The 15,144-nt window shown below is 35.2% G+C and overlaps 1 protein-coding gene across 1 annotated transcript; it reads left to right on the forward strand.

Annotated features, from left to right (window-relative positions):
• Positions 1–5,534: 5,534 nt before the first annotated feature.
• LOC149220959 (uncharacterized) lies at positions 5,535–7,874 on the forward strand. Its single transcript, XM_089384959.1, has 3 exons — positions 5,535–6,323; positions 6,413–6,585; positions 6,722–7,874. Exons 1-3 carry the CDS (start codon positions 5,769–5,771, stop codon positions 6,855–6,857), a joined length of 864 nt encoding a protein of 287 aa, XP_089241085.1. The 5' UTR covers positions 5,535–5,768; the 3' UTR covers positions 6,858–7,874.
• The last annotated feature ends 7,270 nt before the right edge of the window (positions 7,875–15,144 follow it).

Raw genomic sequence — 15,144 nt, forward strand, 5'->3', positions numbered from 1 at the left:
GAAAAGGGGAAAGCGATGAAGTTTTTTTCAGCCTCATGCGGTAGTTCTACCAACAATGTGGTTGAATTCCTAGCATTGGAGAAAGGGTTAGAAATAACGGCTGAAATGGGATTGGAAAAACTGCAGGTTGTGGGAGATTCTCAAATTGCAATCTCTATGCTGCAAAATTTAATCAATGGGTCCCCCCGGACAGAGTAATCAAAACCTGGAGACTTGAGCTTATAGGTGAACATATCCACTCCTGGCCTCCCTCCTTTGAGTATGTAATCATGGAGCTTGTGGACCGAGAAGGTAATAAGGTGGCTGGAAAACTTGCTAATTAGGGGAGTGAGCACTAGGGACAGGAAATTATCAAGGATTGGCCTTCTACTTCACAAGATGCCCACCTCGTGGAATTCAGCAGGATTGTGGCCTCGAAAGAGGCATCCTCGATGGGGGTGATAAACATGGAAGATATCCCAATGTGTGGTTGATGACGTTAAACACTTGGTCGTTGGTGTGGGGGTCGACCTCCCTATCCTCTCACAGTGTTCTAAGTACAGGACGAGTAAATGTTATGTGTGTGGGATTCCCATCATCCTTGTTGGGAGCGGGGATGGGTGAACGTCGTTGGTATATGGAGGGTGGCACTTTTCTGGTCTAACATGCAACTGGGTTTTTGTGGTAGTCTAATGGGCATAGGTTGATCTATTATGGCATTCTTGAACTCCTCTGTTGGTGCCCTGTCTGGGAGTGATGGTGGTTCCGCAGTCGACTCCCCCTCCTCAACATTAGGGTCGCAGAATTGGACGACTTTTTTTTTCATGTGTGGTTTCGAGCTTTCCTAAGTGGTATCAGGGATGTGTATCTGGTTATTGGGCTAACCCGCGAGCCCTGTTATGGGTGGTTGGTAACTCCGCTCTTGGATTTCTTCTATGTCTATAGGGAAGCAGGTCTATCCTACCAAGCGGTTCTCCTTTGGGGTTCTGCATTCTTGAGAGATTTCCATGGCAGAAGGGTGCTTTTCCTCAGTTTTTTCAGTCAGTGATCTTTTTGTGAGTGATCAGGGTTTGTGAGTTGATGGTTAACTGTTTTTCTGTTGGGCTAGTATCTCTATTTCCTGTAGCTCCATTGGTCAAGTTAATAAGTGATTCTTTGGTGTGTTTGGGGAGTTTCTTTGCAGTCATCTTACTGGTGTGCTTTGATAATTGTTGGCTCGCTACGCATTTAATTGGCGTCGTTGGTTTTGATACAATACTCCCTGTTTCACGCAATGCTCGTTCTCTTCCCCCATCTAAATGAATTTCGGCCAACCAAGGGGGACGAGGTTCACACTTACAGGTGACAATGGCGGTAAAGGAGCCTCTAAGTTCTGGTTAGGGTGGTCGAACTACATGAAACTCGGGTCAGGCGGTTTTAGGGGCTCGTGGTGGTTGTGGCAGCTCGTTGGCTGGTCATGGGGGGAGAACCACATGGACACTGAAGAGGGGTGGTGCGACGCGTAGAGGTGGCATGGGTAGATGAAGGAAGGCACGACGACAGGGACGTGGGGAAACCAAGGAGAGACACTGTTGTTTGGATAATTGTCGGGATCTAATCCAATTTGTACTGGACCGCCTGGAAACTTCAGAGAGGGCTTGCCAGGAAGAACATGCAAAGCTCATTGCTACACTAAACAAGATGCATTACTTTCAATGTCATGTATGGGAGTAGGTTGTGTGGTATGGCGTGGTTAGAATTTGTTATATGAGAAGGTGGAGAAACTGGAGTCATGGATGACTTACTTCGAAGAGCATGTATAGTGTTCCTTCCGTCCTCCTTCTCCTCCTCCTCCTCTAGGGACCGCTTTGAACAATCCTGTTTCTATTACCTCTGATGCCTAAGCATGGTTACATGTGTTTTCTGATGTTTTTGGCCTCCTAAATTGTGGATTGTGCCTCTAGTTGTTCTTTTGTTTCTTTATCATATGTTGATTGCAGTAGTCAACCAACCTGATCAGAGTGAAACTAGCTACATTTTATTACTGATGTATTTTTTTACTAAATAAATAAAACTTTGACTTAAAAAAAAAAATATATTGAATAGACAAATTATATTATTTTTATAATATTAAAAAATTGAAAATGTAAAATATTTTCTATATATTTATATTAAATTTTATTTTCAAAATATAAAGATAATATCCATTCTCTTAATCTATTAATTTAAATTTTGAAAAACTTTTAAAATACAAAATTAAATTAAATCAATAGTATTATTAATTTATATCAATACTATTATTAGCAGAGTATAACGCCGGCTGGAATTTAAAAAAATATTTCTTACATCCAATAAAAAACAATAACATAATTTATTTTTTGAAATAAAAAATGTCAATGCAATGAGCGCTAGTGAAAATGACTAGGAATAAATGTACATATTTATTTAGAGCACTTGCATTATAAATCAACAAAAGTTAAATTGATAAAAGCAATTTACTATAGATCGACGGAGACGTCTATGATCCGTATTAAAGGCAGGGCAAAGCGACAAATCAGATGACGTAGGTTTTCAAGGTTCCTTTAGTTATTTTTACAAAATTCTTTAAATGCCAAAATTAAACCCAAATTTTAGTAATCATCACATCTTTAATTAAATTATAAGTGAAAATAATTTAATTATTTATAATTTTAAATTAGTTTTATTTGATTTGTTAATATGAGTAGGTCATGAAAACTTGATTAAATTTTAAGTGTTTTTGATAATTAATGTATATTTATTTTTTTAAATTTATTCAAAATCTAGAGGAATCAAATAGTTTAATATGTAAATATTTTTGTTAATGTAAATTTGAAAAAAAAAATTACATTTTGAAATATTTGATTTACATAAATTTTTAATTACTTTTATTTATAAATTTATTAAGTTTTTATATATTTGTGGATTATATGTTCTAAAATATGATGGTTATGAATATGAATCATTATTACTTAAATTTCTTTTAATGTGATATGCATATTATGGTTTATTCCTTGAAAAAAAAGTTTGCAATTTTAGCAATTTTATTAATAAAAACAAAATTACAACTTGAATTGAATAAATTTATTATTTTTATTTTCATTTTTATTGAGTAAATATTATGTTTTATTATTATTTTTATTTAATATTTCATTTTATAGATACATCTCTCATATTGGGTTGATATATAAATGTTTACCATCATTATGCTGCGGGATGCAATGGCCCCAAGCTTGCTAGTATGGTCATTACTCTCCTCCTTTATGGTGAGGATATCGTTCTTCTAGCAAGAAGTCATTATGATCTCGATAAGCAACTTAAAATCCTCAATGATTACTGCTCTAAGTTGGGATCCTCCATGATTATTGCTCTAAGTTGGGTATGACTGTTAATGCTAACAAGACTAAGGTGATGATAATTAAATCCAAAAAGGTTAACCATGATAATTTCATCTATGATAACAATTACTTGAGAAGGTTTCTTCATATAAATATTTAAATATTGGCATTCATCATTAGCTCAACTTGAATTATAGCATTGAGAAAAGGATTATTGGAGGTTGAAAAGTTTACTATGAGCTTGAAAACAATTGTAAGTCAATTATTCTCCGTGTTTGGAGTAAAATAAAGTTCCTTTATGAAACTCTCATCACCCTTGTTATTTTATATGGTTGTGAGGTTTGGATTGCAGTATATCTGGAGAATTGTTGAGGAAGATCGAGTTGATCCAAAAACAATTTATAACCTACAACCTCAAGATTAAAGGTAATAGTCCCTATCATATCCTCTTGATTGAAGCTAGCCTTTCCCCCATTGAAAGCATGACTATGTTTAGGTACTATTTGGTTTATAAGAAGAAACTTTACAACATTGAAGCCAAGAGGTTCCCCAAAATCGCTTCTAACTCTAGCTAAAACCCTCATCTCCAGCTCAAACAAGGATGGCACAAGGATGCCAAGTCCTGGCTTGAGTATTGGGTGAAAAAGGAGGAGATCATATTTGAGAAGAATGATAATATTAAAAATACTATTACTTCTAAACTTAAAGATAAGTTGTGGGATTATAAGGAGTTAGAAGGGAAAATGAAGCTAAGATATTATAAGGAGGTGATCAACCCTATTCATGCTAACCAAAATTATCTTTTTGTCTTGACCAATGCTAAGAAGAAAATGAACATTGTGAAGATAATAACTAATTCTCGTGAGCTTTGAAGTGACACTGAGTGTTGATGTATTCCCAAAATACCTTGGGATGGAATCTGTCACCTTTGTGATACTAAGAGGGTTGAAAATGAAAAGCACTTTTTCTTAGATTGCCCGACTCTTACTCACATCCGTTCTCATTTCCAAAACATTTGCCACACTGCCAACTTTCTTAACTTCTTAAGTCATCATAACTATAGTAATCTAGTAACACTTCCCTACTTTTTATCATAGAAATAAAATATTAAAGAGACTCAATTAATCTCTTATCTTAAAGTCGTATAGACCACATTGCTTTTAGTGAATGTTAATCATCATCATCATTTGATTTTAGTGGACGTTAATCATCATCATCATTTGCTTCATATTGGATGATATAATATCTCCTAATTTAATAAATTAAATTAAATAAATTTATTTTTTTTAATTAAGTCAACATTATGTTTTATTATTATTATTTGATTTAATGTTTCATTTTATTTAGATACTACAACATTTCTCTCATATAAAATCTGACATTTAAATGTTTACACAGACACTACACCATCTCCATACTTAACTATATAACAGTTCTAAACCCAATAATTTTAATAGGATTAAAATTTAAATATTTTTAATAATAATTTCAACTTACATAATTCACATTCCACCATATATTTTTAATTAAATTATTTATACCATATATTTTTTATAAACTTTTTTAATTTTAAAATAATTTTATGGATATTTTAATTTATTAACTTTTTAACAGGTTAAACATTTAATTTTTTCCTTATATTTTTTATGGATATTTTAATGTGTAAATTAACTTTTTAACAGGTTAAACATTTAGATTTTTTCCTTATAATTTTTAACAGGGTTGAATGTTTGATATTTCCAATAATGCATACTCCAATATATAAAACATTCGGCACTAGGTAAATAGATGCTTATTACCCTCAAACATCCTAATCACAAGAGAGTAAAGGCACAAATAAATTATTATTCAAAATGAGTGCTCAGTGCATGTGGGACAAAATAAATCATTATAAAAATAAAATATTTGTATATACAAATATTTTATATTTGATTAAAGACCATCTACATAACTGACGTTAGCTATGCCCTGGTTTCTGGCACATAGAAACCAGCCACCGGATACCATCCTCACCAACCGGTAATCTCCACTGTTGATATGTCAAATGTGCGAAGCTGCGGCCCTCGATAACCATCGATTTTGTCGTCGTAAAGTCGTCGTCAGGTCACTACCGGTATTGCCCGTCCGTGAAATCTGATTATCTGTCAAAATCGCCAATTCTGCCTGAGCAATTGCGAGGAAACCCGCAATTCTGCTTTCCAGTAAAGGGCGAAAATATCACCATCAGCACCCCGGATCGAACCTCGCGAAAGCGTACACAGTATTTCATTACGGCGCTGGTAAAAGCTATAATATGCCATGTTATGCTCTAGCAAAAGGAGACCCGAGTGAAGGAATTCTCTGAATCTCCATTCTTTAGCTTTTTCGCATTTTTAGGAGATCCGAGTGAAGGAATTCTCTGAATCCCCGTTATTTAGCTTTTTCGCATTTTTAGATTTGGGATTTCTTGCAAAGATGCTGCTGCGAAGCTCTTCTAGTCCCATTCTGAGCTCCATTAATCCTAGTCCCATTCTGGACTCCATTAATCCCATGTTACAACGGCCCGATGGTCTGAAGGAGCTAGAGCCAGAGTCGAGGTTGAGGCGCTGCAAATCTGCAAAACCACTGTCTAGCTCTTGTGCTTTTGGATCAGGGACCTGGGACTTGGAAGCTGATATCCATATGAGTCCCCCAAAAAGTTTCAAACCGGCCCATAAAATTGCCGTTGTTGTTGATCATATGGGTAGCGAAAACCCTTTTATCTCGGGAAGAAAACATGATGTTCTGAGGCCTACAGGAGTGGAAGGGGCTTCTGGTTCGATTCCTGTGCTGAGAAATTCACAATCGGTGTCTGAGACTGAGAATGGGGCGATGTATATAGCTGGAGGGTTTGGCATTGTTGGTGTGAATCAAGAAGTCTCCAGCACTGATTCTGTTTCTGAGTGTACAGAAGTTCACTATCAGAAAATGCTGGAGGCAAATCCGGGCAACTCACTCCTGCTAAGAAACTATGCAAAGTTCCTGCATGAGGTATGGATAAATCCCAGCAAACATATTTGTATGCCCCTTTGGTGAATTCCATAGCCTTATAGTGGACGCATTTTGTTGTTAATAATTAGGTTCAAGGCAACCTTGCCAAGGCAGAGAAGTACTATGGAAGAGCCATACTTGCAAGCCCAGGCGATGGGGAGGTACTCGCTCTTTATGCCAATCTGATGTGGGAAGTTCGCAGAGATGCTTCTCATGCTGAGGCTTGTTTTGATCAAGCTGTGCAGGCGAATCCGGATGACAGGTGAGCAGGCTCTGCTTTTCATTGCTCGCTCTCTGTTTTGGAAAATCTGTATTCTTATTGTATTAGCGGTATGATCAGGACTGGTAATCTTGCATTTGATGATCTGGGTAACCAATTGGGTATGCTTGTTTGGCAGCTTTGTACTTGGCTCTTATGCCCATTTTCTATGGGATTCAGAAGAGAATGAATCAGGGAACAATGATTCTGAGATGCAGCAGAGGACGGCTGCCCCAGTGATATTCCAGAACTCTGCAACTGAGGGAGTTGTTTGAAACATTAGTAAGTGGCTACACCTTCGGTAATCCGTTATCTCTGTCGAGGACAGATTCAAACATTACCCCTTCACAGGGATTGCACATATGAGTGGATTCAGATACCAAGGGAAATCTGTCGAGGAGGCAAAAGAATGGAGAATGGTTAGGAAGCATGCTCAGTTGGGAAGGGGTTATGAAACGTTCTGCCTATTGTCAAAAGCTTTTGGGCTGTAGGTTATTTATGTGGAGAACAGGGATGTGCAACATCTCACAGAGTTGTTGAGCAGCTGTGTCACCCACATAAATAATTTGCAACACCTTAATTGAGAACTCTATTGGAATCACAAGTGCGAATGGTTTACACTACTTTTATTCTACTGAGCGTTTTTCCAACCATTGTCTTCTTGCCTCGGAGGTTTTTGTTGGATTGAAATCGACACTTACAGTGGCCTGCAGGGATGGTTGCACATGTTTGTTTTCGATGGAAATCAACACCGAAGAGTAATGGAGTTATGTGGCGAGTTTGCACCTAAAACTTGAAAGGAAAGTTGGTAGGGTTGTTTGGCTGTACAGTATTTGGTAGGGTTGTTTGGCTGTATAGTATTGCTGGCGAGGATGCAGCAGCTATTTCTCTAATGTAAATGTTGGCAAATATGAGCTATCTCTTGCTAAGGTAAATGTTGGCAAATATGGTGTTTACAGCAAGTTCTACGGGTCAGCCACATGTGGTGTTGACAGCAAGTTCTAGGGGTCAGCCAATTGTGTTGTTGACAGCAAGTTCTAGGGGTCAGCCATATCACAATTGCCTTTCTAGCATCCACTTGCCACCAAACTGTTGTAGATATTAGATGTTTGATACCTAAACCTGCATGCTGCTGTTGATGTCTCCTATAGTCCAAACCTTGTGGAAGCTGCATAGTCTCAACCTAAGCTTCTGCCTACTATAATTAATACCTCCATCGGAGTTGGATCAAAGGATTATGTAACCAACATTGTAAATTAAATTACATGTAAATTAAATTATTTTGTAAGAGATATTTCAGTTCTTTGGATATCAAAGTTGAACACTACTCAAAAGTTCCTTCAAAGCTAGAACTTAGGTTTTCTTGAACATATAGTCTTATAAAGTATTGCAATGATGGGATTGAAATATTATCGAATGCATCTCACCATTACTGAAAAATATGTAATTTTTACTCAATTGAAAACCATGTCTTAACTTAAATGTAAATATTAAATTATCGTACATAATTTTTTATTGTTGCTTTTCATGACAAATTCAATCATTAAACGTCCATATTGGCCAAACCCCTAACCGGCCAAACTCCTAACTAATGGTAGCTAAGGAAAATTTACAGCCAAACCCCTAACCAAACCCCTAACTTAGGATAGTAAAGGAAAATTTTAAAAACTTGAGGCTAGTTGAGTCGAGAGGCTCATTCTACAGCCAAGTTCGTCCTTGCGTGCCCCTTTAAAATAAAAATTATGTTCTAAATAGAAAAATAGTGTCTGCTATAATGAAAAAAAATGAATATGCTCTAAAATAATTAGAAGTAAACAAAATGTGTGAATCATATGTTTAAACCTTATACTTTTCAAAAATATTTTAACAAGAGATTCAAATAAATTATTTGAATATTTCTGTTAACTAATTTATGTGGATATCAACTTCATATATATCTATATATAGAAAAAAATAAACTAGCAATTGCACTAAATGTTGCAAAGGAAACGCTGTAAGGCATAATTTAAAGAAGAATCCTACCATATAAAACATCATCGAAAATAAAAATTAATAAATAAAATGTCATTCAAAACTAGAAGATAAAGAGAAATCACTTACCTTTCCAACATAGATTGCCTCTTAATCTTTAAAGATGGTGTGTCAAGTTCCAATAGCAAATATTTGGTAGATTTTGAAAAAATACTAGTAGATGATATTAGATAAGCTAAATAAAATAACATTAAGTCATGAAAAATATGATAGCTAACAATATGATGGCTATCTTTCCAAATCTAAATTTTCATCAAAAACTCACATATGTTTTATATTGGCCTTCTGTAAGCTCACATAGAAATTAGAATCTATGCAATTTTACTTGAACTCAGGAAAGACATCTCTTTGATTGCACTAGGAGCACCACTGACCAATATCAAGATATTTCTGCCTAATATTAGAATACCTATAATAGATTTACAATGTCCAAGACTGCCACTTTTTCTGGCCCAAGATTGCTAGCATGATTGACAATTCAGTCACCATCCCACTCCACCATGTTAAAGACTTCACAAATAATTTGTTCATCCATTGATAAGGACTCGAACATCTAAACCCACAATTGTATTATGCTATAAAGATCATTTGGAGCATTCATGGAACAGAAACACCATGCAATTCCAGCAAGCACAATGGTCATTGAAGAGCATCTACCAATTGGATCCTGTCCTCTCTCAATAATATAGGATGGGTTAGCCTTCAAACCACTCCTCGTCGTTTCTCATTAGGCATTCATCTCATTTAATGGTCTTTAAAAAAGTAATTGACAAATAAACTCAAGAAGTAAAAAAGACGGTGAATTTTAAGTCCAACAACATCCTAATTGACAAAAATTACAATGTCAAAGTGTCTGATTTTGGGCTAGCAAACTTGCTTATGAAAAGTGGAATGGTGAAATATGCACTCGGATTTTAGGAACTATGGGATATGTTGCCCCAGAGTAAGTTTCTTAATGTACATCAAATGTTATTCCTTGACATCAACAACAAGAAATGGCTAAAGCTACAAGTTTACTCCACGACATCTGATCACTTGATACAAATTTCACTGCAAATGAGTAGTGAGTTTCGAAGTGTTAAGGGGATATTTTGATTCACAGAACTTGCATCCAGGATTGTAGTGTTAAGGGGATATTTTGATTCGAATTGTTTCTGTCACAACTCTTTCATCCAAGATTGCAGTGTTTATAGCATGATGGTGATGACGATGTCCTGCACATAATACATTAAATATTATTAGAAATGAAAAAACACATATTATAAATAATTTGATTAGGATATTGATAATCCCTCAAAGCAAATCCCCACCCTTTGTGAGAGGTGTTTGCAACAGAAAGAAGCATGATGCAATGTCAAAGTAACACAACAGTAGCACTAACCCCTTCATGTAGTTTGAAGCTCCATCCCGTACAAGAATTGCATCATATAAAAAAAAAAGTAGACATATTTACCCTGGCCAGAAGGAAAAATGATCCTAAATCACAAAAATGTCATACTTTTGCAAGGGAAACAATGTACTTGTCAGCTCCATAGTGGAAATGAGTTCCTTCGTTGGGAAAAATGATCTTATCTCGATTCACCACCATCTAGTTCTGATCTGATTTCTCCTCGGCAAGATGTGTATGAGGTATGTTTACCTTCCATACTTCATCTCTACTTGCAGGCCACCGAATTGGCACCTAGAGAATAAATTAAATTAGATGCTAATGAGAAAAGTGTATGTATCACTTGAATCTTGAAGAAAAGAATGGACTCTGAGGTTGGTTTATCTATCTTTATTTCACTTTATAAGTTCCAGTTGTAGTTGTATAGGGATTGGATTCTGGTCCTAGTACTATATTCATGTATAACTCTCTTTGTATATTTGGGTCCAAGGATAGCTCTGCTTTACTAATTTTTTTCACCTAAATTGTATACTTGTCCTTTTTGTTCGTTGGATTGAGCCTCTGGGTCGTTGCCAAGGTTGATAGGTAGCTAGATTGAGTTCCTCCATCTCAGTCGAGCTTAGAAATCTTCCGTTGAACTTCTTTTCCTCTCACGGTCTAAGAGAAATGAATTGCGTGGGTTGTGGTTAGGGTTTTAAATAAGAAATAATGCTCGATCGAAAAATATAACTCAAGTTAGAAAAAAGCTCGATCAAGCTACTTTTAAGCACCTCAACAACTCGATCGAGCATCCTTTTTCACCAAACGTGCCCTCATTTCTCCAAAAAGTGTAACCCAATTCCATGCTATGACCCTATAGAATATATATCACTTTATTGATGTTATGGTATGGGAATAATATAATTTGTGACAACTAATCTAATGGGTTGTATTGGGACAGTCTAGAAATGGTCCTTATTTTGGCAAATTTTGAGTCATGAAAAGTCTTACACAATTTTTGGGTCGAAACAATAATTTTTGTGCTCTATTACATATGATATTAATTTTTGCTATACACCAATGCTAATATTGTTCTTCTTTGATATCTTTCCAAGGAGTTATTAGGTGCATTAAATGAAGCTTGTATGTGAAACATATGGCCACAATAAGGTAATTGTTGATGTTTCCCCACACATACAATGGAAGTCTAGTTAGCACCCATTTGGTTTTAATAAAGCTTGGAATCCATTATAGAATTTTATAAGTATCATGAAGATTTCAAGATGGTTTTAGCACAGTGACTTTAGGGGTTTTAAGAATTATTAGCATTGATGCTATAAGGGTTATAAGCTTATTATCATGAAGGCCATAAGGGTTTTAGAGGCTATTCACTTACATACCATAAGGATTATATGTGTACATAATTTATTTGCATGGCTACCATAATGGTTACAAGTATTATAAGTAAGGTTACTAGCATGGGGAGCACAAGTGTTATATGAATTATTAGAACATCAACAATATGGTTTTTAGGGATTATTAGCACAATAATCATAAGGGTTATAGGGGATATTAGGAAGAGGAAAATTGGAATGGTTAACACAAGGATCATGAGGGTCATATTGGGTATTAGCAAGTGGACCAAAGAAATTATTATTGTACAGGCCATGAGGATTATAAGGGCTATTAAAACAAGGATTCTAGTGGTTATAACATGTATAAGGTATCAATAGAAAAGGGATCATATAGGTTATTAGGTTTAATAACAAATAGACCATAAGGGTTATTATTATGGGGACAATAGTGGTTATAAGGCTTATTAGCACATGTACCTAGGATATAGAAGGATTATATGTTTATTAATACATAAACCATAGGAGGGACATGTCTGGGTTCAAATAGTTTTTTTTATCCTATGACATAGTTTTCTAACTAGTAGTACTATCATGATCCACAGAAAACCAATCTTAGATGCTTCTCATCCAATTTCTAATCAGTGATTCCATTCCATTGGTTTGCTCCTTTGATGAAGGTGGGTCATATATTATGAGGTATATTAACCATTTCTATATTAGGTGCTTTCATTTAATGTTTAAGAGAATTCTAATATGGATCACATGCTAAATTGGATGTTAGACTACTATTGGTTATACATTTGTTCCCATTTTTCACCTTGGTGGTTATCACTTACTGCTAGTCTCAATGTGACCTTCCTTGAGGACTTTCTTTCACTATATAGGATGGGCAAAAATAGGAGGATCTCATGATGGTAACATTCCATGATAAACTTAACATTTGTCATCATTCCCTTGCTCCATTGTCCTACCTTTTGATTGGTTATTGTTAGTCACTCATGTTGTTTCACTATTGACCTTGTTAGTGTGAGAATAAGGGGTTGTAGATACTTGAGGTTGATGCAATTGTAGAAGAGGAAAAAACATATGCCAAATGTTAAAGTGCAAAAGAGTGGCAAGGGAATTAAAACAAGTAAAAGCCAAATTATAGCATGAGTCGCTACCCCTTCTTATATTTCCATTAATCCTTAAGAGTATCCATGTATATCATGCCTATGAAAGTAAACCCCCTATGAATATATCATCCCTGATGAAGTAATAAACTTCCCATCACAAAAGGGAGTTATCTCATTATTGTATGATAATCAATGAATCTTGTTAAACAAGCTATCTAAAGAAAAGACAAAAGGAAAATATGGGGATTTGGAAGAAAAAATGTGAGGAAGGAAACCTCAGGCATTGTTAACCACTCCTTTTACAAAGGAACTCATGTATAATGGTTTGATATAACCTATCATAAGACTATGAATTTCATTCATGAAGTACACCCTAATCCATAACACCATCACATACACCTATCTTCTGAAAGGGTGAGCCTAGGAATTGTTCCTTCCCTTAAGGTTGGAAGAGCCTAATAATGTCATGTAATAACCCTCCCATACTAAAGCATCATAACTTGTATACAAATCATAAGCTAGGAAGATATTTGAATATGATGCATTTTTGAAGTACTTTGATGCTTTTAACATTGAATATGGTTCTTGCACCCATGATGCTTATCTCATATGATTATGTGAGTATGTGTTAGATATTTACTCCTTGGTACAACTTCCATCCATTGAGGGATTCTATGATGCTTCTCCAACACTCCATAGAGGAAGTCCATCCCACTTGATTATTTCAGAGGATGCTTTGATAGGGAATGTTGGGCATCTATTGAGGAAGGTTGACCTTGGGATGACTTGACACAATTGATGACACCCTCACTTACCTCTTGGACATTATTATTAAGAGCTAGAATGTTACCTTGAGAGTAGACACACCCTCAAGATGACAAGATGTCCATAGGCTACCATTGCACCTAGTTGATGGATGTTGCCCTAGTTTTGAGGATGTTTGATGATGGTGATGACATGGGACCCCTCTTAAGGGGACGATACACTGTTCACCATGATGATGTCATGCCCTAGTCTTGTGATGTCCCTTCTCGATACTAGGAGTAATGACATGGGCACTTTAATGGATGAAGTTGGGTTGTGAACGTCCTTGCTTGATGATTAGGCATCCATTTAATGAGAACATGAATTTTGGGATGATATTTGTAGCACTCTGAATCTAAAACATAACATGAATAATTTATGTAAAACAAATATATATATATATATATATATATATATTATCTCTTTAATAGAGTTTCTTAATTAACCATCTTATTTTGATTAAAATTTAATTATGGTTTTGTATCAATTTTACACAAAGGAGAATAATGTATCTAGTATAAATCTCAATCTTCTTAGATGATTGTTACAAATTAATGATAATAAGAAGGGTAATTCCTTGATGTGAAATAAAGGATCATATTATGGTAGTGGCACAAATCAATAATGAAGTATCATCCTATTTCTTATGAGTTTTAAATGTGAACACCAAGTAACCATTCTAATTTAGAATAATGGATGAAAATTTATTTGCTCATGAAAATTGTATCATAGAAAATTTCAAATTTATGCTATTTGCTTATTCTTATTTTGTTTTCACTCTATTTTGTCTAAAATCACAAGTTTGAGGTCTGAACTCTTCATAATTCAAGTACATTAAAGAATTTTAAAAGTATTATATCCATATATAATTAAAAAAACTATTTTAACCAACACAAATCAAAATCTAACCAAATTTTTTCCATCAAATTTTGACCCAAAACTTCCAAAAATCTAATAATTAGACACAGCCAAAATTCCATATCATACCCCTACTACCCACGGATCATAATATGGTCATTATGGATGAAGTGCATACCAACCACGAAGTAAGGATTTAAATAATAGTTAGCTAAATAAATTACTATGCTCCTAATATGGTCATTATGGATGAAGTGCATACCAACCATGAAGTAAGGATTTAAATAATGATTAGCTAAATAAATTACTATGCTCCTCGAGCAGAGTTACCAATAGGAAGGGACAATTGTATCGATCCAGACGACACTTTATCACCGTATTCAAGACACAACATATTATATTAAAGCCAAATGATGCATATAATGTTGCAGTAATGGGTAACGAGTAATGATTCCCATGCTCAAACTACACCCGACGGTAATGTAACGAGTAATGATTCCACACTCAAACTAAACCTGATGGCTGTCCATCCCGTTCAATGTGAGGAAACCATATAAAGACAACAGTGCAACATTCAATTTCTGTGCACGATGAGATTATTCCAGAAGACTGCTTTTCTGCCTCAATTTCAAATAATGAAAAAGAAACCGCTTCAATTTCTATTAAGGTAAAAGCAACCGCTCCATCCTCCTTCCAACGATCATTCCATTTTTGATATAAAACTTGGATTTCAATCGCTGGTTCTGTCATTTCAGAGCTGGTTTTATTCTTCATATCAAGTTTTCATTGATTTTTCTTCTTGCATGCCATTTTTGCCGGAGTTGTTTTTAGTATGACTTTTTGGAAGCTTTTATGGTGGGTTTTTTCAGGTCAAATTTCTCTAAAATCAGGCAAGAATTTATTGAAATCACAAGCTTGATGGGTAATCTTGTGCAATCGAAGTGCCCTAGGGGTTTTCCAGGGCGCTGAATCCATATATAGAGTCAAAAAACTAGCTTAAATAACACAAATCAAGATTTCACCTCAAAATTTT

The sequence above is a fragment of the Pinus tabuliformis genome, chromosome Q (genome assembly GCF_031772625.1).
Source record: "Pinus tabuliformis cultivar Carrire ecotype Pingquan chromosome Q, CPIR1, whole genome shotgun sequence".
Lineage (NCBI taxonomy): Eukaryota > Viridiplantae > Streptophyta > Pinopsida > Pinales > Pinaceae > Pinus > Pinus tabuliformis.